General features: G+C 38.7%; 2 protein-coding genes across 2 annotated transcripts in view; both read right to left on the bottom strand.

The window, feature by feature from the left end:
* LOC130238868 (protein unc-13 homolog A-like) overlaps nucleotides 1-2,075 on the bottom strand; it is a 69,745-nt gene extending 67,670 nt beyond the window's left edge. Inside the window, exons 1-3 of the mRNA XM_056469989.1 lie at nucleotides 2,052-2,075; nucleotides 1,848-1,922; nucleotides 698-917 (exon numbers count right to left, since the gene is read on the bottom strand). Of these exons, the coding sequence (XP_056325964.1) occupies nucleotides 698-917; nucleotides 1,848-1,922; nucleotides 2,052-2,075 (319 nt within the window). The remainder of the gene's footprint in view (nucleotides 1-697; nucleotides 918-1,847; nucleotides 1,923-2,051) is intronic.
* An 8,154-nt stretch (nucleotides 2,076-10,229) lies between these two features.
* Nucleotides 10,230-20,899, bottom strand: part of LOC130238859 (protein unc-13 homolog A) — a 58,610-nt gene continuing 47,940 nt past the window's right edge. Inside the window, exons 10-12 of the mRNA XM_056469978.1 lie at nucleotides 19,401-20,387; nucleotides 14,644-14,746; nucleotides 10,230-10,244 (exon numbers count right to left, since the gene is read on the bottom strand). Coding sequence (XP_056325953.1) covers nucleotides 10,230-10,244; nucleotides 14,644-14,746; nucleotides 19,401-20,387 — 1,105 coding nt within the window. The remainder of the gene's footprint in view (nucleotides 10,245-14,643; nucleotides 14,747-19,400; nucleotides 20,388-20,899) is intronic.

The raw sequence follows: 20,899 nt of genomic DNA, 5'->3' as shown, positions 1-20,899 counted from the left end.
TGAATGAGTCAGCCTTTTTGAACGAGTCCTTTGAGTGAATGATTCATTCATAAAAAGAGTCAGTTGCTTTTTCTGAATGAGTCAGCCGTTTAAGTGAGTGATTCATTCATTAAGAGAGTCAGTTGCTGTCTCTGAATGAGTCAGCCGTTTCAGTGAATGATTCAGTCATATAGAGATTTAGTTGCTTTTTCTGAATGAGTCAGCTGTTTTGAACGAGTCATTTGAGGAAATGATTCATTCATAAAGAGAGTCTGTTGATGTTTCTGAATCAGTCAGACGTTTGAGCGAATGATTTGTTTATAAAGAGAGTCAATTTCTGTTTCTGAATGAGTCAGCCATTTTGAACGAGTCCTTTGAGGGAATGATTCATTCATAAAAAGAGTCAGTTGCTGTTTCTGAATGAGTCAGCCGTTTAAGTGAATGATTCATTCATTAAGAGAGTCAGTTGCTGTTTCTGAATGAGTCAGCCGTTTGAGTGAATGATTCATTCATAAAGAGAGTCAGTTGCTGTTTCTGAATGAGTCAGCCATTTGAGTGAATGATTCATTCATATAGAGATTTGGTTGCTTTTTCTGAATGAGTCAGCTGTTTTGAACGAGTCATTTGAGTGAATGATTCATTCATAAAGAGAGTTTATGATGAGTCAGCCATTTTGAACGAATCATCTGCATGACTGGCTGCTGAAGGACAGACTCACTCTGCAGGCAGTCTGCGTTCAGCAGGTCTTGGCATTTCTCGTGGCACTTGACGCCACACTCAGAGCAGCGCATGCCCTGGCGCGCGATGCCCCACAGCAGACCCTCACACTCGTAGCAGTAGGTGGGCGTCGTGGCGGTCCACACCTCGAAGTTGTGTGGTGTGGTGCAAGAGATTGGGTAAATCAGGGCCTGCAGCGTCTTCTTGTACACATGACTCTTCTACAGCGGCACAAACACACACACACATACAGAGAGACATGCGCACACACACAGACACACATTTTTTTAGGTTAAAAGTTGTTGTAAGAAAGATTAAGGTCAAAAGCACATAAAAATAAAACAATAAAGCTGCTCATTTATGGATATTTTTACAGTGTACATAATGTTTAAATAATTCAGATCTTTATTTATTTATTTATTTTATTTCAGACAGGTTTTGTATCTTTTTATATATGTATTTAGTTTCAGGTTGATATTATTCACCTGTTTTCAAGAGTTCACACTTAGCTGGTGATTGATTATGAAGCGTGTTCATCCCAGGAGAGAGCCCTGAGCTCATAAGATCCTCGAGCCCGGGGCTCCCTCCCGTTTGTAAGGCGAGAGGGGAGTTTGAGCTCAGGTAGATCTGGTGAACTCCCCTGCTGTAGTAGCTAATGAACACATAGTGATTGCTCTTAAGAGTTAACTACTTACTAGGAGCATGTCTAGTGTTGCCGATTTGGATTAGTCAATTAACTTAAGTTGCATATTTTTGGATGGTGGGAGGAAAGCGGGGAACCCGGGGGAAACACACGTGAGCACGGGAAGAATGAGCAAACTCCGCACAGAAACGTCAGCTGGCTTGGTAAGGATTAGAACCAGTGATGTTCCTGCTGTGAGGCAACAGTGCTAACCACTGGGCCACCGTGCCTCCCATCTAGGAAAGGAGGAGGAGTAGGGGTGTAAGGGGGGATTCTTCAAAAGGAAGATGGCTGTTATGTGGAACTGAGGGTATTTATAGTGGCTTATGAATCGTCTGATTGGTGAATCATTAATTGAATAATGCAGGACCAGCTGCAAGCAGTCATAGGCATGTGATCCTCTCCAAATTAGTTTATAAATAAACTTCACTTAATGTTAAAGATTGTTAAAGTATGGGGTGTCACTGACCAGCTCCTCATTGTTGAGTGTACTGGAGGCCATAGCAGACGTGATGCCGGCCTTTCGAGAGTTCTGCACCAGAGACTGAAATACACACAAGAGAAAACACACACACATTACACCTCAAAACACCACCAAGAACAAACTCTGCTGAGCTCACCTACTTCTTAAAGGCACAGTTCACTTATAAATGAACATTTTGTCATCATTTACTCTAGAGCTGGGCTGATAAACCATATCATATCCAATTGCAATAAAATTTATGTCGATAAACAGATTTTCTGGAGACTCAACCGAAATGTACGGTTACCTGTTCAGCATGGCGTGATCATAGCTAAGAATATTAGCCTTTATTTCTGGACGAAAAATGTTAGGCCTCCAGAATCTAGACTTACCTCCACTTTACATCTGCCAGAATATATTTTATATTGTGTATGATAGAAAATCAGAATCTGCATAAAATCTGAGTAACATGTAATCTGCTTTTGTTAATATGCATGATTTTAAAACGTTATTTAATGAAGCGTCTAATGGTCACTGTTGGGATACTCAAAGCTGGAAGCATTAATAACTTATATTGAAAAATATATGGTTATCGGTAAATATGCAAAGGAATTATCGAGATTGCAGCCCTGATTTCCTCATCATCTACTGCTTGAATTCCTTTTTTCCTGCACAAATGATCGGTATTATAGCAGCACATTATAAAATAAGAATTTCATAAGACTTAACACGATAAAATGAGAATAAATAAAGAATCTATCATCCACATGAATGTGCTGCAATGTTGTGGTTGTGGTAGGGGAGGTAAAATGTACTGCTTTAAATTGTAAATGCAAACACTCAATAAATAAATACATATATTAAAACAAATGACACTATATTAAGAAACAAAGCCTTACCATAGCCTGAATCCAGAGAGAAAAGGGAAGAAAACAGGATAAAAAAACAGTGTTAGTCACATATACATGATCTTAACAACAACAACAATGAAAAACTCTAATGTGGAGCATTGAAATGTCATTTTAATTCTCTGTATGTCTGTACATGAGGCAGAAATGAGAATAAAGCTGACTTTGAGTTTGACTTTGACAAGTACACTACCTGACAAAAGTCTTCTCATGGATCTCAGCTGTAAGAGCAACAAATAATAACTCGACTTCTAGTTGATCATCTGGAAAAGTGTCAGAAGGTGGATTTCTCTGCTGAATCATCTGTTGATCTGCATCCCAATCATCACAGATACTGCAGAAGACCTACTGGAACCAGCATGGACCCAAGATTCTCATAGACATCAGTCAAGTTTGGTGAAGGAGAAATCATGGTTTAGGGTTACATTCAGTATGGGGGCGCGCGAGAGATCTGCAGAGTGGATGATCAACATCAACAGCCTGAGCTATCAAGACATTTGTGCTGCCCATTACATTACAAACCACAGGAGAGGGTGAATTCTCCAGCAGGATAGCGCTCCTCATACTTCAGCCTCCACATCAAAGCTCCTGAAAGCAGAGAAGGTCAAGGTGCTCCAGGATTGGCCAGCCCAGTCATCAGACATGAACATTATTGAGCATGTCTGGGGTAAGATGAAGGAGGAGGCGTTGAAGATGAACCCAAAGAATCTTGATGAACTCTGGGAGTCCTGCAAGAAGGCTTTCTTTGCCATTCCAGATGACTTTATTAATCAGTGATTTGAGTCATGTCAGAGATGTATGGATGCAGTCCTCCAAGCTCATGATGGAGTCAGACACAATATTCATTCTGTTTCCACTGCAGCATGAGCACATATTCTATACTGGACATTATTGAAGGTTCAGTCACCAGACTTTAGTCTAAGCAGAGTCAGACCTTACTGTCCTGATCAAATCATTCATAATCAAGACATGATCAGATTTTATTGTGCTCAAATAAGCCTCATCTAGAGGCCTTTACCTTTCATATAAGACACTTCTGATACCAAATGATCAACTAGAAGTCGAGTTATTATTTACTGTTTCTAAAACTTGGATAGGCCACAAGACTTTAGTCAGGTAGTGTACATTTTAAATGACAATAAAGTTTGTCAAAGTCAAAGTTAAAGAGTGTTTTTGGTGTGTTCTCACCAGATCTCGGACCAGTGGAATGGTTTTCCTCTTCCTCAGATCTGGCATGCTGTCGATGCTGTACAGCGCTCCGCCCATGCTTCATAATAAAAACATCAACACAATGTTGCATGAAAAATCATGTGCAGAAAGACTTCATCAGCAGTGTTTGTTTCTCATCAACATTATAATCATCATCTCTACAACTGAATTACTGCTCACACAATCACAGCATATTTCATTTCAGAATAATAATATTATAGAGCTATTGGTGCTTTTTTACATTTAAGCATTTATAGATTCTAAATAAGTTCAGTTCCTCCTCTGTATTTTTGCCTTACACTGCAAAAACATGCATCTCTTACCTAGAGGTTTTGTCTTGTTTCTAGTCCAAATATCTACAAATTCTTAAATCAAAAAGCATTTAGTAAAGCATTTAGTTTTTTCCTAAAACAAGTAAAATAACCTGACAATGCAGGTAAGCCGAATAATCTTGCTTTCACTTTGAAATATATATTGTGTACCCTATTGGCAGCTTATTTTGCTCATTTAAAGGAAAAAGTCACTTTATTTTATTTAATTTTGATTCATTATTTCTGAAAAGATATATTTTTAACTGCCCAGAAAATGTTTCTTGGTGATTTTTTTAGATATTTGGACTAGAAACAAGACTAAACTCCTAAATAAGACAAGCATTTTTTTGCAGTGTAATATTAAAATAAATGTATTGTAATTCAATTGACTTGAAAGTTCAGTTATTAAATCAAATAAGTGCATCAAAAATGCTTAAAACTAGAGAATAAATATCTGTTAGATTATAAAAACAAGATTATTTTCTGAACTTGATTGCAGATTTGTCAACTAAATTGATTTTTAAACATTTATTTCAGAAAACAAACAATAAAATCAGATTTCTTCTCCAGCAAATGCATCTCAAATGTAAGAATGTTTGGATATTTGCACAAATAAATTGCATTCAAAGTACATATTTCATGCAGTAATATTAGTATTTAAACTAATACTAATACTAATAGACTTATACCAATACAGTGCATTTGTTTCAGAAGACAAACAATATCTTACATTAATATTTTCTTCAGTAAATGTATCTCAAATTAACAAAAACGTTTTGATATTTGCAGAAAAAGTATATATTTCATACATTCACTAAGAATCAAACCCATTATTACGTGTGAAAAATCAGCTAGATGTTATTGGTATGAACTACTGTGATGTGATAAATGTTTGCTGTTTGTTTGTGTGACTTTATTAATCCCCAAAGGGAAATTCACATGTCAGAGCAGAGCTCTCCATACTAAAAATACATAAAATAAGTTACATATATATATAAAAACCATAATACAATTACATTCATACTGCACACCTCAGTTCCAAAAACAACGAGTAAACACTTGTACATATCTAATAACTATTATAATTGAGCACAATTCATCTAGTATGACTGGTTAATCTGATCACTGTTGGTTAAATTGACCTCCTGTATCTTTCTGTGTAACACCGGGGTTGAATTAATCTTGCACTAAAAGAACTTGCACACGCTTGGAAATGTGAGTGTTAGTGAACCAGATGAACATCCTGGCTAATGTGTTTGTATTAATTGTGCTGATATTAGAGATGAGCTAAACTTTGTCTTACCCTCCTTTACCAAACCACAGAGACTGAGAGTCTGTTTCTCCTCGAGCCTGAGAGAGAAAGAGAGATACAGAAAAAGAGAAAGAGATAGAGAGAGAGAAAGTTTTATGAGCTGATAATCACTCTTCAGAAAGAGTCTAAATATTCTCTTCACAACAAACATGGCAATAAACAACAACAACAACAATAATTCCATATACAATAACAACTTAATAGCTAATTAAAATAATTACAATTTTAAATGTGAAATAAAAACACAAATATTTATGTGACAATTGAATATAGCTAATTTATCTACACACACAAACACACACAGTTTTTACAATTATTTGCCAATTCTTTTTTAAATATTTCCCAAGTGATGTTTACTGTGTTTATTTTCAACACATTTTAAACATCAAATTATTATCGCTCAGCAAAAAGTAATGACGATTAATCACATCCAACATTAAAGCTTGTTTTGATGTAATATTTAGGTTATAAATGTTTATAACTATTTTAGAAATTGTTTTCTATGAATGTGTGTGTATCACATATACATAATAAATATATCTATAATACACACACATATACAGTTGAAGTCAGAATTATTAGCCCCCCTTTGATTTTTTTTTCTTTTTTAAATATTTCCCATATTATCACATAATATTTTCACAGTATGTCTGATAATATTTTTTCTTCTGTCTTATTTGTTTTATTTCGGCTAGAATAAAAGCAGTTTTTCATTTTTTAAACACCATTTTAAGGTCAATATTATTAGCCCCTTTAAGCTATATTTTTTTAATAGTCTACAGAACAAACCATCATTATACAATAACTTGCCTAATTACCCTAACCTGCCTAGTTAACCTAATTAACCTAGTTAAACCTTTAAATGTCACTTTAAGCTGTATAGAAGTGTCTGAAGAATATCTAGTCTAATATTATTTACTAACCCAGGCTCATTCTAAAAATGTAGTCCCATGGACGTTTCTGGTGTCCCGGGAGGTGCGTATTTATGCAGTTTTGTTTTCGCTAATCCGCGAGAGGCCACTGTGTGCGCTTTTTCGCATCTCAAATGTCTCTCGCGAGTACTGTTTGTGCCCGCGCTGTTCTCGCGTAAACCCACCAGAGGCCGCGGTTGACCAGTTGAATGACTGAATGATTGACTGGGCGACCGGCCAATCAACCAACCCAACCTTCTCCTTCCCTATACCCAACCAATTTTACCGATTGACCCGCCTGCCCGCTTACTTCCCTAGACCCAACCGACGATCTACAAAAGCCGCCCAGAAAAAGAAAAGCCCTCGTCTGATTTTTACCACGTTTTCAGATTTGACCACATTCTCACCCTGTTGTTCACTCGTTCGCTTTTTTTTTGGATTACAGTATGTTTTTGTCTTACGTGATTTCTGGAAGCGCTCTTCCCCAGACTCGAACTCGGTCGCCGTCGTCATCGTCAACTTCTCTTTGCGCCTCAATTCCGTCGACTTACACTAACTGGACTAACTGGTTGTGGTGGGAAAGCCCTCCACACGGAGGTAAGCGGTCAGCTGGTAAGCGCCAAAAAGAACGGCGTCATACCGCCCCGCAGCGTTCGCTTAAAAAAATGAAATGCAGCCATACGTACCTCCGACTACGTAATTCATGGTCTCCAGAAATGTCCACGGGACTACATTTTCAGAATGAGCCTGTGTTGTTATTTACTGTCATCATGGCAAAGATAAAATAAATCAGTTACTAGAGATGAGTTATTAAAACTATTATGATTAGAAATGTGTTGAACAAATCTGCTCTCTGTAAACCGAAATTGGGGAAAAAAATAAACAGGGGGGCTAATAATTCTGACTTCAACTGTATATATAATTACAACAACAAAAAACTGATAAAAAATACGGATTAAACAAAAATTCACACAAAAATAACACTGCAACAAACACAAGACCTTGGTAACACTTTATAATAACTACACAGTATAAATCATTTATTAAGCATTAGCAAATAGTGAATTCATTATCTGTTAAGCATTAACTCTACATTAATAAACGTTAGTAAGCAGTTTATAACTGCAGCTATAAATGCTGTATTCTTGACTTACAAACATATTTATAAAGTGCTTAATACTTGTACTTTCATACTTTGTAAATGATTTATTTTTCATTATTAAATTAAGTATCGCATTATTTACAAACCAGTTGTATTTAAGAGTAGTTGAGGGTTTTTATGATAATTCAGAATGAGTTAGTAAATGATTAATAAACTATTGAAATCAACATTTACATATCTTATTATTCAGGCATATACTAATAGTTAACTAATATGTTAATAAATGCTTTATTAACTCAACTTCATCTAGTTTTGTGACCTAATCTAAAGTGAGGACTATTCATGCTTTATAAATCCCTTATAAATGACAATTAAAGGCTCAGTTAAACTCTAAACAGGAAAAATGACATTATTCATTCCTTTTCATTTTAAGAGACACAAATAAAACTGAACTTCAAATGAAAAATAAATCTTTGTAATCTTATCTAAAATAAAATAACTACAGTTTAAACATTGCATCTTATTATATTGTTCAATTATTATATTATTGTTGTTGTTTTATCCAGTTTGATGTCGTATTTTGACTCCTGTTATTCAGCAATGTTTAAACTTTACAGTCATTTTATTTTTTAGAAAAGATTGCAAAGATTATTGTTGATTTGATTCTGAGCCTTCAGTTGTCGTTTATAAGGGATTTATAAAGCATGAATAGTCCTCACTTTAGATTAGGTCACAAAATTGCGTGAAGTTGAGTTAATAAAATAAATGTTGATTTCAATAGTTTATTAATCATTTACTAACTCATTCTGAATGATCCTAAAAACTCTCAACTACTCTTAAATACAAATGGATTGTAAATAATGCGATACTTAATTTAATAATGAAAAATAAATCATTTACAAAGTATGAAAATACAATTATTAAGCACATTATATAGGTGCTTATAAGTCAAGAATACAGCATTGGTATCTGCAGTTATAAACTGCTTACTAACGTTTATTAATGTAGAGTTAATGCTTAACAGATAATGAATTCACTATTTGCTAATGCTTAATAAATGATTCATAGTGTGTAGTTATTATAAAGTGTTACCCAATACCTACAGCATTAAAGCTGAATTAATAATACAACAAAATAGACCACAAGATAGATTAATGAATGAATTTGAGTTAATTGTTGTTAATAATTAATTATGTGTTAATTATGTCTTTTAACTTTTTTATAATCAATTATATCAATCACTGGACCACTCAGGATATCATTATTGTAATCATGTGCTGTTTGAAATGAGCTCAAATATTAAAATTAATTCCTAAAAAGCAGCTAAGCGCCTTTTTCAACACAAGTCAAAAACGTCCACAAAACCACCACAGAACGTCACATGACCACCAACAGACCCACCTGACAGCCTCGTCCAATCAGGGCTCATCTGAGTGAACATGCAAATCGCTAAAGCAATGAAAAGAGACTGGAAAGACCACAAACAAAACAAAAACACGGCGGGATACAAACAGACAAAGGATAAAGAGTCACATATAAAAAACAGAAGCAAAGAGGAGGTGGCAAACTGCAAAATAATCATGACAGCGGTTAGAGTGCATGTGTTTCATCGCAATACAAGCAGAAAAACACGTGGATGCACAAAAATAAACTGTGTTTGCAAACCATTTTACTTTTATAGTGTGATGTGTTTCAAGAGCTGGGTACATGTAATCTGGGTTATGTAATCAGATTCCAAAATATCATTCATTCATTCATTTTCCTTCGGCTTAGTCTCTTTATTAATCAGGGGTCACCACAGTGGAATGAACTGACAACTATTCCGGCATATGTTTTACACAGCGGATGCCCTTCCGGCTGCAACCCAGTACTGGGAAATACCCATACACACTAAGATTCACACTCATACAATACAGACGATTTAGTCCATCAATCAGGCCCGGCGCTGGGGGTGGGGGGAGTTTTGTTCACTCAAAACTGAAAATTCTTTCTGTCATTACTATCGCTCCGGTCATTTCAACCTTCAGAGCACACATTTAGATCTTTTATCATATGAAATAGCAAATAAATTCTGAAAATTGTGAGATTAAAGGTAGGCCTATAGTCCAGAGATCTGGTCCCCGTGTCAGGTCAGGTGCGCCTGTATATAGCATTTAAAACGCGCACTCGGCAGCGGAGGCGCACTCAACTCACACGGGAGAAAACTGGACTAGTGGATGACGTGAAGCCTAATGCATTACATGTTTTTCGGTCACTATTTCTTTAAATACACCTCTCTTGAGCTCTAAATGGAAAAAAAACCCTAAAGAAATTTGCTGTTAAATTAATTTTAGCAGAGACGCAACTGCCAGTCATTTTCACATTAGTTTTTCAGTTAGGGGATATGTAGCCTAATAAAATGTTTAGTTCACTGCACAGTCCCACAGTAGTCTACACTATAATTAATATTATCATTTATTATATTCATTATTATTATTAATATTATTAAATTAAGCTAAAATAGACAAACGCAGAACACTTTAGAATGTTGGCTTTCATTTTGACATGGCTAAAGCGCACTTTAACTGTTGTGTAAAGAAACATCCCATCATGCAGCAGCAGTCTCAAGTTAGGACACTTCAAATGGCTTTTGAGTTTAAAGATGATCGGCCTGCGGAGTCAAGTTTACAGTGTTAGAAATGAAATAGCTATATAGTGCGTGGTGGAATTACCGTGGATCCACTTCTCACATGCACTGCAGCATGTCAATTTTGTTTTGACTTGTTGCTCAAGGCCCTACAAAACGAAAATAACCTGAAAACAAGTTTATCAAAGCTTAATAAATAAATAAATAAATAAATAAATAACGGGTAGGCCTAGTAACCTAATGGTTTATGATGGTGTTTATACAAATGTCAACCGGACAATATCACAGAAAAACACTCCCTTATGACAGCCTAAGAGAAATCTTTATTTTTATCTTTGAAATGATGAAAAGCCTATAGCCTATTGAGTTGTGTGTTATCCCAAAATGTTCACGGTAATAACTGTGAATTTAGGTATCTGTTTAAGGTATTTTTCTGGCTACACTAATGCCTTAAAATGTAACTCAATCATTTTGAATGACATTAGATTGTAACATTGAACTTTTTCCTAACACTGATGTTGGTTGGGTAATAGGCTACGTGAAGCGTGATGACTCGGTTATGCTGATTTCACCATATTTATTTACCGGTTATACGAATAGTCTAACCGTGGGTTAGATTGCATGTGTGGGTATAGCTTGACGTCTTTACCTAAAACTTTAGACATTTATAGGCTACGGAGACCCGGACGGGACGTGGTGGTGGGGAAAAAAATTGGTGGAAGAAAAAAAACTGGGTGGGAGATTAATAGGAATGAGTGATAGGAAAACCTATTTTTAAGGTTTTTGCATTCCCTCGCAAAGATTTTGCATCATCTGACAAAGATGTTTTGAGTTCCCTCGCAAAACTGTTTCTCCACAAACACTTCCTGTTCACTTCATTCATGTAAACCCTCCCGTTTTTGCCGAAATTCTCCCATATTTTACCATTCTATCCCACTTTCTTTACATTCAAGCATTACATTACAATTCATATGCAACCTCTGAACCAGTGAATGCATGTATAAGCGCTGACTGACAAGACGCACTCCGTACAATAAACTGATCCCAGATCAGCTTCTGTACCCGCCATTTAAAGTGACACCTCTATTATCAAACAAGTGAGCAGCAAATGAATCTCTCGTTTTGTTTAGTTAAACAGAGGTGTCACAGTAAGAATGCACAGATCTATAATGAAAACACTCCATTACTTTAGAAACTGTTTGTGCTCATTTAAGAGAACATGAGCTGTTTAAAATAAAACATGCAGGACGGACATGTTTACATATTATTCAGTGTATTTGTCTGTTTAAACATACACCCGAATCCAAAAGTGTCCTGCACTTTTGCTCCTCTGTAAATGGCGTGTACAGAAGCTGATCAGGGATCAGTTTATTGTACGGAGCGCGTCTGTCAGTCAGCGCTTATACATGCATTCACTGGTTCAGAGGTTGCATATGAAAGGCGACGATCGACGCACAGCTTGAATGTAAAGAAAGTGGGATAGAAATACTGGAGAATTTCGGCAAAAACAGGAGGGTTTACATGAATTAAGTGAATAGGAAGTGTTTGTGGAGAAACAGTTTTGCGAGGAAACTCAAAACATCTTTGTCAGATAACGCAAAATCTTTGCGAGGGAATGCAAAAACCTTAAAAATATGTTTTCCTATCACTCATTCCTTTCAATCTTTTTTTTTCTCCCACCAATTTTTTCCCCCACCACCACGTCCCTTCCGGGTCTCCGTAATAGGCCTATTATTTGAAATAAAACGGAAAGAAATAAGGAGAATAAAATAAAAATTAAAGCACTCATTAGGCGCTGAATGATCTGTCTGCATTAATAAACGGTATCATTGCATTATCTTCATTGATAAAATCAGTAATGGCGAAACTGTGCGTATTATTATTACTATAAAAAGTATATTACTGCCTTAAGTCAGTAACTTAGGCAGTAATGCAAAGTAATAATAAATGTGAATAAATAGCCTAAATGGAAGGAAGGGACCAAAATCCGTCACCAGGTCTAGTGCCCCCCTATGGGATTAAAATGCCCCCTCAGTTATGACATCCTGGCGCCGGGCCTGCCATCAATTCCCCTATAGCGCATGTGTTTGGACTGCAGGAGAAACCGGAGCACCCGGAGGAAACCCACGCCAAGAACATGCAAACTCCACACAGAAATGCCAACTGGCCCAGCCGAGACTCGAACAAGCGACCTTCTTGCTGTGAGGCCAAAGTGCCAACCACGGAGCCACCGTGCCACCCTCAAATGTTGTCATGTAATTTGTAATCTGATTACAATTGATAAGTAATCCCCCCCCAGCTCTGAATGAAACATGAGAGAAAGTGAATGTAATCATGGAGGCTTGATTTAAGTGTAAGATTATAAATGTGCACTGACTCACTCAGTGTGAATGCATTCATTTCAGGCATTTTGTGACTCATGCTTTCATAAGCAATATGAATTGTGCATAAACCCAGAACAGTTTTCTTACTGCAGTTTTAATTAGACCATTGTAGGGAAAATCGTTTGAGAAATCAATCTTGGATGGATCCTGAAAGTTTCCAAATGCATCGCTATTCTTTCTTGAATCAATTCTGAGTTTTTAACAGGAGACGGCGCTCTAAGCATCTAGGCTAGTTTTTTTAAAAGCCAGTGCTCCAAGCATATACTTAACAGCAGATGGTGCTCTAGGCTGGTATTTAATGGCAGATGGTGCACTAGGCTAGTTTTTAAAAGCAAACGGTGCTCTAAGCATATACTTATCAGCAGATTGTGCTCTAGACTAGTATTTAACAGCAGACGGTGCTCTAGACTAGTATTTAACAGCAGACGGTGCTCTAGAATAGTTTTTTTTACAGCAGACAGGGCTCTGTAGGCCAGTTTTTAACAGCAGACGGCGCTCTAAGCATATACTTATCTGCAGATTGTGCTCTAGATTAGTATTTAACAGCAGACGGCGCTCTAGGGTAGTTTTTTTTACAGCAGACAGGGCTCTGTAGGCTAGTTTTTAACAGCAGACGGCGCTCTAGGGTAGTTTTTAAAAGCAGACGGCGCTCTAAGCATATACTTAACAGTAGATGGCGCTCTAGGCTAGTTTTTTTACAGCAGACGGCGCTCAAGGGTAGTTTTTAACAGCAGACGCCGCGCTAAGCATATACTTAAAAGTAGATGGCGCTCTAGGCTAGTTTTTAACAGCAGACGGTGCTCTAGGGTAGTTTAACAGCAGACGGCGCTCCAAGCATATGTTTAACAGTAGATGCCGCTCTAGGCTAGTTTTTAACAGCAGACGACGCTCTAGGGTAGTTTTTAAAAGCAGACGGCGCTCTAGGGTAGTTTTTAACAGCAGACTGCGCTCTAGGGTAGTTTTTAACAGCAGACGGCGCTCTAGGGTAGTTTTTAAAAGCAGACGGCACTCTAAGCATATACTTAACAGTAGATGGCGCTCTAGGCTAGTTTTTTTTACAGCAGACGGCGCTCAAGGGTAGTTTTTAACAGCAGACGGCGCTCTAAGCATGTACTTAACAGTAGATGGTGCTCTAGGCTAGTTTTTAACAGCAGACGGCACTTTAGAGTAGTTTTAACAGCAGACGACGCTCTAGAGTAGTTTTTAACAGCAGACGGTGCTCAAGGGTAGTTTAACAGCAGACAGCGCTCTAAACATATGCTTAACAGTAGATGGCGCTTTAGGCTAGTTTTTAACAGCAGACGGTGCTCTAGGGTAGTTTTTAACAGCAGACGGCACTCTAGAATAGTTTTTTTTTACAGCAGACAGGGCTCTGTAGGCCAGTTTTTAACAGCAGACGGCACTCTAAGCATATACTTAACAGTAGATGGCGCTCTAGGCTAGTTTTTAACAGCAGACAGCGCTCAAGGGTAGTTTTTAACTGCAGATGGCACTCTAGGCTAGTTTTTAACAGCAGATGGTGCTCTAAGCTAGTTTTTAACATCAGTCCTCACTCTAGGCTAGTTTTTAACAGTAATTAGGCTCTAGGATAATTTTTACAACAGATGGAGCTCTAGGGTAGTTTTGAAAAGCACATGACATTCTAGGCTAACAGTAGACGGCACTCTAGGTTAATTTTGAATAACAGATGGCACTCTAGGCTAGTTTGAACAGCAGATGACAGTCTAGGTTGGTTTTTAACCATACACCACAAAATTGTCTGCATTCAGCTGAGCCATGTAAATTGTCATGTAAACACAACTCACTATGAAAAATTTTGTAATGGACTTAAAACTTTTTTTTAGGTTCGAATGATGTAAGAAATTAGATGCAAGAACAGTATGGCTATTTGTAAAGCACACAGCGCCATCTGCTGTTAAAACTGATTTCAGAAATAACTCAAGAGAGAATAGTGATGGATTTTGACAATCTTACAGCTCTAGTTTTAGTTCTATAATGTGGATTTTCTGAGGTTTGTTTGTTTGTTGTGAAGTCCTCACCTCCTGCAGCTGCCGTCGGACTTTCTCAAAGATTCTCAGCCAGTTCTCTTTAGCTCTGAGTGCTGGATCCACGGGCTCCTTCGGCTCCTCAATCACCGGCTCACTGTGCACACATTCAAAATGGTTTGCATGCATCATATATCTTCATACAAATTATGGATGCACTGAATTTTTGACCACCAATTTTTTTATTTGTTTTGGTCGAAATTTTAATTTTTGGCCAAAAAATTAAAAATAAAAGCCCCAAAATATTAGCTAAATGTAGCTTAAACTGTCACAGATTGCCCAGCAGTATTCAGCATGCTGGTTTCACATTTACACCAGCTGTACTCACAAATTGGAGCGAAGCAGCTTTCCCACCAGACACAGAAAGCACTATGCTATGAAATCCATTCATTTGATTGTAACATGAAAAGGTTGGTTTGTTGCTTTGTTGACCAAAGCGTATAAGCAGCGACGCAAAAACAAAAGTGCTCAGTATTTTGCTCTGTGGATATTCCATTCATCAACCTGTATATTTATCTACTCATGACCTGTGCATGCTGACAAGAAATGCAAATTATGCTCAATTAACATGACATCTCTAAGTTTTCTTGATCCTGCTGCTTGCAATAGCGCTGTTGTGTTGTCTTGGTAATGCTGGTAAATAAAGCATCTTGACTTTAATGCTGTGCTGTTTGAAATTAGGTAGAATATTAAAATAATCTTCTAACAAGCAGCCCAGGGCACTAAAACAAAGCTTATTTGTACACAGGTCTAGTTTTTAGGCTAGGTTTTAAGTGACAAACGGTGCTCAAACACCAGATGGCACTCTAGGATAGTTTGTAACAGCAGATGCTGCTCTAGGTTAGTTTGTAACAGCAGATGCTGCTCTAGGCTAGTTTGTAAGAGCAGATGGTGCTCTAGGCTAGTTTGTAACAGCAGATGGTGCTCTAGGCTAGTTTGTAACAGCAGCAGCGCTCTAGGCTAGTTTTAACAGCAGCAGCGCTCTAGGCTAGTTTGTAACAGCAGATGGTGCTCTAGGCTACTTTGTAACAGCAGCAGCGCTCTAGGCTAGTTTGTAACAGCAGCAGTGCTTTAGGCTAGTTTGTAACAGCAGCAGCGCTCTAGGCTAGTTTGTAACAGCAGCAGCGCTCTAGGCTAGTTTGTAACAGCAGCAGCGCTCTAGGCTAGTTTGTAAGAGCAGATGGTGCTCTAGGCTAGTTTGTAACAGCAGATGGTGCTCTAGGCTAGTTTGTAACAGCAGATGGTGCTCTAGGCTAGTTTGTAACAGCAGCAGCGCTCTAGGCTAGTTTGTAAGAGCAGATGGTGCTCTAGGCTAGTTTGTAAGAGCAGATGGTGCTCTAGGCTAGTTTGTAACAGCAGCAGCGCTCTAGGCTAGTTTGTAACAGCAGCAGCGCTCTAGGCTAGTTTGTAAGAGCAGATGGTGCTCTAGGCTAGTTTGTAACAGCAGATGCTGCTCTAGGCTAGTTTGTAAGAGCAGATGGTGCTCTAGGCTAGTTTGTAACAGCAGATGGTGCTCTAGGCTAGTTTGTAACAGCAGATGGTGCTCTAGGCTAGTTTGTAACAGCAGCAGCGCTCTAGGCTAGTTTGTAACAGCAGATGGTGCTCTAGGCTACTTTGTAACAGCAGCAGCGCTCTAGGCTAGTTTGTAACAGCAGATGGTGCTCTAGGCTAGTTTGTAACAGCAGCAGCGCTCTAGGCTAGTTTGTAACAGCAGCAGTGCTTTAGGCTAGTTTGTAACAGCAGCAGCGCTCTAGGCTAGTTTGTAACAGCAGCAGCGCTCTAGGCTAGTTTGTAACAGCAGCAGTGCTCTAGGCTAGTTTGTAACAGCAGATGGTGCTCTAGGCTAGTTTGTAACAGCAGCAGCGCTCTAGGCTAGTTTGTAACAGCAGCAGCGCTCTAGGCTAGTCTGTAACAGCAGCAGTGCTCTAGGCTAGTTTGTAACAGCAGCAGCGCTCTAGGCTAGTTTGTAACAGCAGCAGTGCTCTAGGCTAGTTTGTAACAGCAGATGGTGCTCTAGGCTAGTTTGTAACAGCAGATGGTGCTCTAGGCTAGTTTGTAACAGCAGCAGCGCTCTAGGCTAGTCTGTAACAGCAGATGGTGCTCTAGGCTAGTTTGTAACAGCAGCAGCGCTCTAGGCTAGTCTGTAACAGCAGCAGTGCTCTAGGCTAGTTTGTAACAGCAGCAGCGCTCTAGGCTAGTTTGTAACAGCAGATGGTGCTCTAGGCTAGTTTGTAACAGCAGCAGCGCTCTAGGCTAGTCTGTAACAGCAGCAGTGCTCTAGGCTAGTTTGTAACAGCAGCAGCGCTCTAGGCTAGTTTGTAACAGCAGCAGTGCTCTAGGCTAGTTTGTAACAGCAGCAGCGCTCTAGGCTAGTTTGTAACAGCAGCAGCGCTCTAGGCTAGTTTGTAACAGCAGATGGTGCTCTAGGCTAGTTTGTAACAGCAGATGGTGCTCTAGGCTAGTTTGTAACAGCAGCAGTGCTCTAAGCTTGTTTGTAACTGCAGATGGCGCTCTAGTCAACTTACGATGAAGAGCATGTGTGCATTTGGCTGAGCATCTTGACTCGTTCACTGTTGTAAGGATGGCTAAGTCTCACCATAATATCAAACCCTGAGAACTGTTGTGAAAATTCTACGAGATGAGACCACGAGAATTGTCAAAACAATAAACCTTCTGATCTGAGAAGAAGTTCAGGAAACCAGCTGTTCAAATCATGTTGAGCCTACCTTCCTGACTGTATGTGTTTGACAATACCAGGGGGGAATGCGAGAAAGTTCACTCTTCTCCTTTCGCCCCAAGCCACCCTCCTTGACCTTTAAGTTACCTTCTCCATCAGAGCAGATCACTCACATTTCACATAAAATGTCCAAGGTTTTAATATGGTGTATCTTGTAGCCCTATTTTCATGTTTGGTATCATTTTAAAAGTCTCTGTGTGATTGGTAAAATGGTTTTTATTTCACTCTAATATTTCACTTGTATACGTTGATTTGGTTTTTGGCTTTGATAAAATCTTTGTCAGATGCTCCCCCCCTTAGAGATGGTTAACTCCTCAAACTCACTACCAGGCAAGGGTCTCGGTGACGCTTTTGTTGTCTTGAATTTATGGCTGTTTGTTCTGAGTTGAGTATATAAGGAAAAGGTGTGAGATGGGTCATTGGAATCTTGTAAGCGAGATGCCTCGTTGCAGTGTATGAACCGACTTATTTGCTGCAACGTACTTGATATATTTGTAAGTCTTGGATTTATCTTTGAGTAGTCAATGTAGTACATCTTTGAATTGGCTTTTGATTCTGTAATATGCATGATACACTTTAATCTGGAAAATAATTGTTAAAATTTAATTCATTCTGAATTCTCCTGAAATCTTTTTATATCCAGTTGATTAAGTGGAGTCTGCGCTACCATTATGATGTGACATGATTAGATTTGCGATTTTCGAGACGCATTTGACTGTACGAAGCCGTTTTGGCACGACAGCATGAAGATCTCTTGATCAACTTATCGCTGATATTAGCAAGTTGTATGGAAGTGGTTAAATCTACTACTTTTTTAGGATAAGTGAGCAGTTGGCAACCAAACTATTTGAGTATTAGCTAACCATACATCCTCTGACTAACTTCAGTGTCGACATACTGTCCGTGAGAAGACACGCAAACCTGGGGTGGGAAACTCTGAGCGGCGTTTGGTCCCTAATAAACATATAACTGAAGAATAAGGGATCAGATATAGATCAAAACTCTAAATTGAGTCATAAATGATAAATGAGATCCGTTCCTACAATTAGAAATACAGTCTACATTTGACGGTCACTTATAATTGGTGTCAGGTTAAATTCGGAGCTGAAAAACAAATATAAACAAATTCTAATAAATAACACAGTTCTTTTCAGAACCGCTTCAAAAGGCTTACATGCATTAACCTTTGACAAATCTGTTAGTTTCATCATTGTGCTAACAGATGGACTTCTACACTGTCAATATAATGTGGCTGTTAATTTCATTGGCTTTGTGTTTATTTTTACAGCATAATCTAAGCTATTGAGATCAATTCAAATAGACTTACAAAATTATATTATTTATTAAAATAAACAATTATTATTACAAAGTAGTTTCGGTTTTGATTTTTGGCCAAGTGCATCTAGAGTTTTCAGTTCTTTTCCAAATACCACAGTACATCCTAGAGCAGGGGTGGGCAAACTCGGTCCTGGAGGGCCGGTGTCCTGCATAGTTTAGCTTCAACTCTAATCAAACACACCTGAACATGCTAATCAGTGTCTCCAAGATCACTAATTATCTATAAGCAGGTGTGTTTGATAAGAGTTGGAGCTAAACTGTGCAGGACACCGGCCCTCTAGGACCGTGTTTGCCCACCCCTGTCCTAGAGGTTTACAACTGATTCCAGAACCAGCTTTACTAACAACCGAATATTAAAATCAATCAGTCGCACAGCCATATATTCCACTATTACATAACCCAGGGGTGCCCAAACTTTTTCTTATGAAGAGCCAAAAAAAACAAACATTTTATTGAAAGATTTTGTTTTAGCTAGTTTTTTGTAGCTTAACAACTAAACAATCAAACAAAACCCAACCTTCCCCATCATTCTCCCTCTCTTCTTAGATAGGATAGCGGGTCAAATCAAGGGTTATCATGGGTCAACTTCGGCCCACAAGCCCTACTCTAGGCATCTCTGCAATAATTGATCATGTATGCACAGTTAGAATAAAGTGTGTCAATATATTAATAATACCTTTCAGGTTCAGGCATCAGTTCCTCCTCTTTATATGGTGGCGATAGAGGAGGACTCTCCATCTTAATTTCCTCCACCAAAGGCTCTTCCATTGGGAAATCGTCTTCTTGAATTGGATTTTCCTCCTCCATTGGTGGCTCTACAGTGGGCGGTTTCTCCTCGGCAGGGGTTGGAAGTTTCGGTTCAGGTGCAGAATTGATAATCGGATCTTCAACAGGAATCTCAAAAGATTTGTTGGTAATCGGAGGCATCTGTTGTGTGGATGGAGCTGGAGGTGGAGCGACTGGAGTTTGGGATTGTGCTGTCATTGGTTGAGGTTGGGATTGAGTTGTTGGTGCAGGAGGAGGTGGTGTAGGTGTAGATCCACCCAATCCAAACACTGCAGTCAATGGTTTAGCCATAGCGAAGAAGGACTGAACTGAAGGAATCGGGCCGGAAGATTGTTGTTGTGGTGGTGGCTGCTGTTTTGGGGGTGCTTGCTGGGGGGCGGGGCTTTGCTGGATTGCAGGTTTGATTGGCGGTTGGGCTTGTGTCTGATTGGTCGGTTGGCTTGCATTCTGAGGCGGCGTTTGCTGTTGGTGAAGTGAGTTTTGTTTCTCTAAAGGAGGTCTGGCGGATGTTTGAGCATCCGTTATTGGTGCGGTACTAGTTGGTGTTGGCGTAAACGGAAGTTCTTGGTCCTCGTCTAACTCTTCATAATTAAACTCCTCCTCTCCTTCATACATGTCCACCTCTTCTGGGTACAGATCACCATCATCTTCTTCATATAAAGCGCCCTCCTCTCCGCCGTCTTTACTGTAGGCGCACTCGTCGCTGTACGCACCCTGCGTCTCGTCCCAATCCGGCGACCCCTTGCTGTAGGACACTGAGGAGTGGCAGGAGTGGTACGAGTCGTTCTCATCGTAAAGTTCACGCTCTGCGTATTCTTCACTCAGTTGAGAACTACAGCGACTGAGTTCAGCTGAGGACGCATAGCTCCCGGTCGGACTGGAGGAAGAGGGAAAATAAAGGGAAGATTAGGGAGAATAAGAGAAACAGACCTTACAAACACTTGAAGTCAGAATTATAAGCCCTCCTAAATGATTAGCCTCCCTGTTTATTTTTCCCCTCACTTCAGTTTAATGGAGAGAAGATTTTTTTCAGCACATTTCTGAACATAATAGTTTTAATAACTCCTTTTAATAACTAGATATTCTTCAATATGCTAGTATTCATCTTAAAGTGACATTTAATGGCTTAACTAGGTTAATTAGGGTAAAATTAGGGTAATTAGGCAAGTCAGTGTATAACAGTAGTTTGTTCTGTAGACAATCTAAAACAAATAATGCTTAGGGCAGCTAATAATATTGACCTTAAAATGGCTTAAAAAAATTAAAAACTTTATTTATTAGGTGCACCTGTCCAATTGCTTGCTGACGCAAATTTCTAATCAGCCAATCACATGGCATTTAGGCATGTAGACATGGTCGCGAGCATCAGAATGGGGAAGAAAGCTGATT

The sequence above is a fragment of the Danio aesculapii genome, chromosome 2, assembly GCF_903798145.1.
Source record: "Danio aesculapii chromosome 2, fDanAes4.1, whole genome shotgun sequence".
In the NCBI taxonomy this organism is placed as follows: domain Eukaryota; kingdom Metazoa; phylum Chordata; class Actinopteri; order Cypriniformes; family Danionidae; genus Danio; species Danio aesculapii.
The sequence above is the reverse complement of the archived record's forward strand: the minus strand, read 5'-3'. Positions and strand labels throughout refer to the sequence as shown.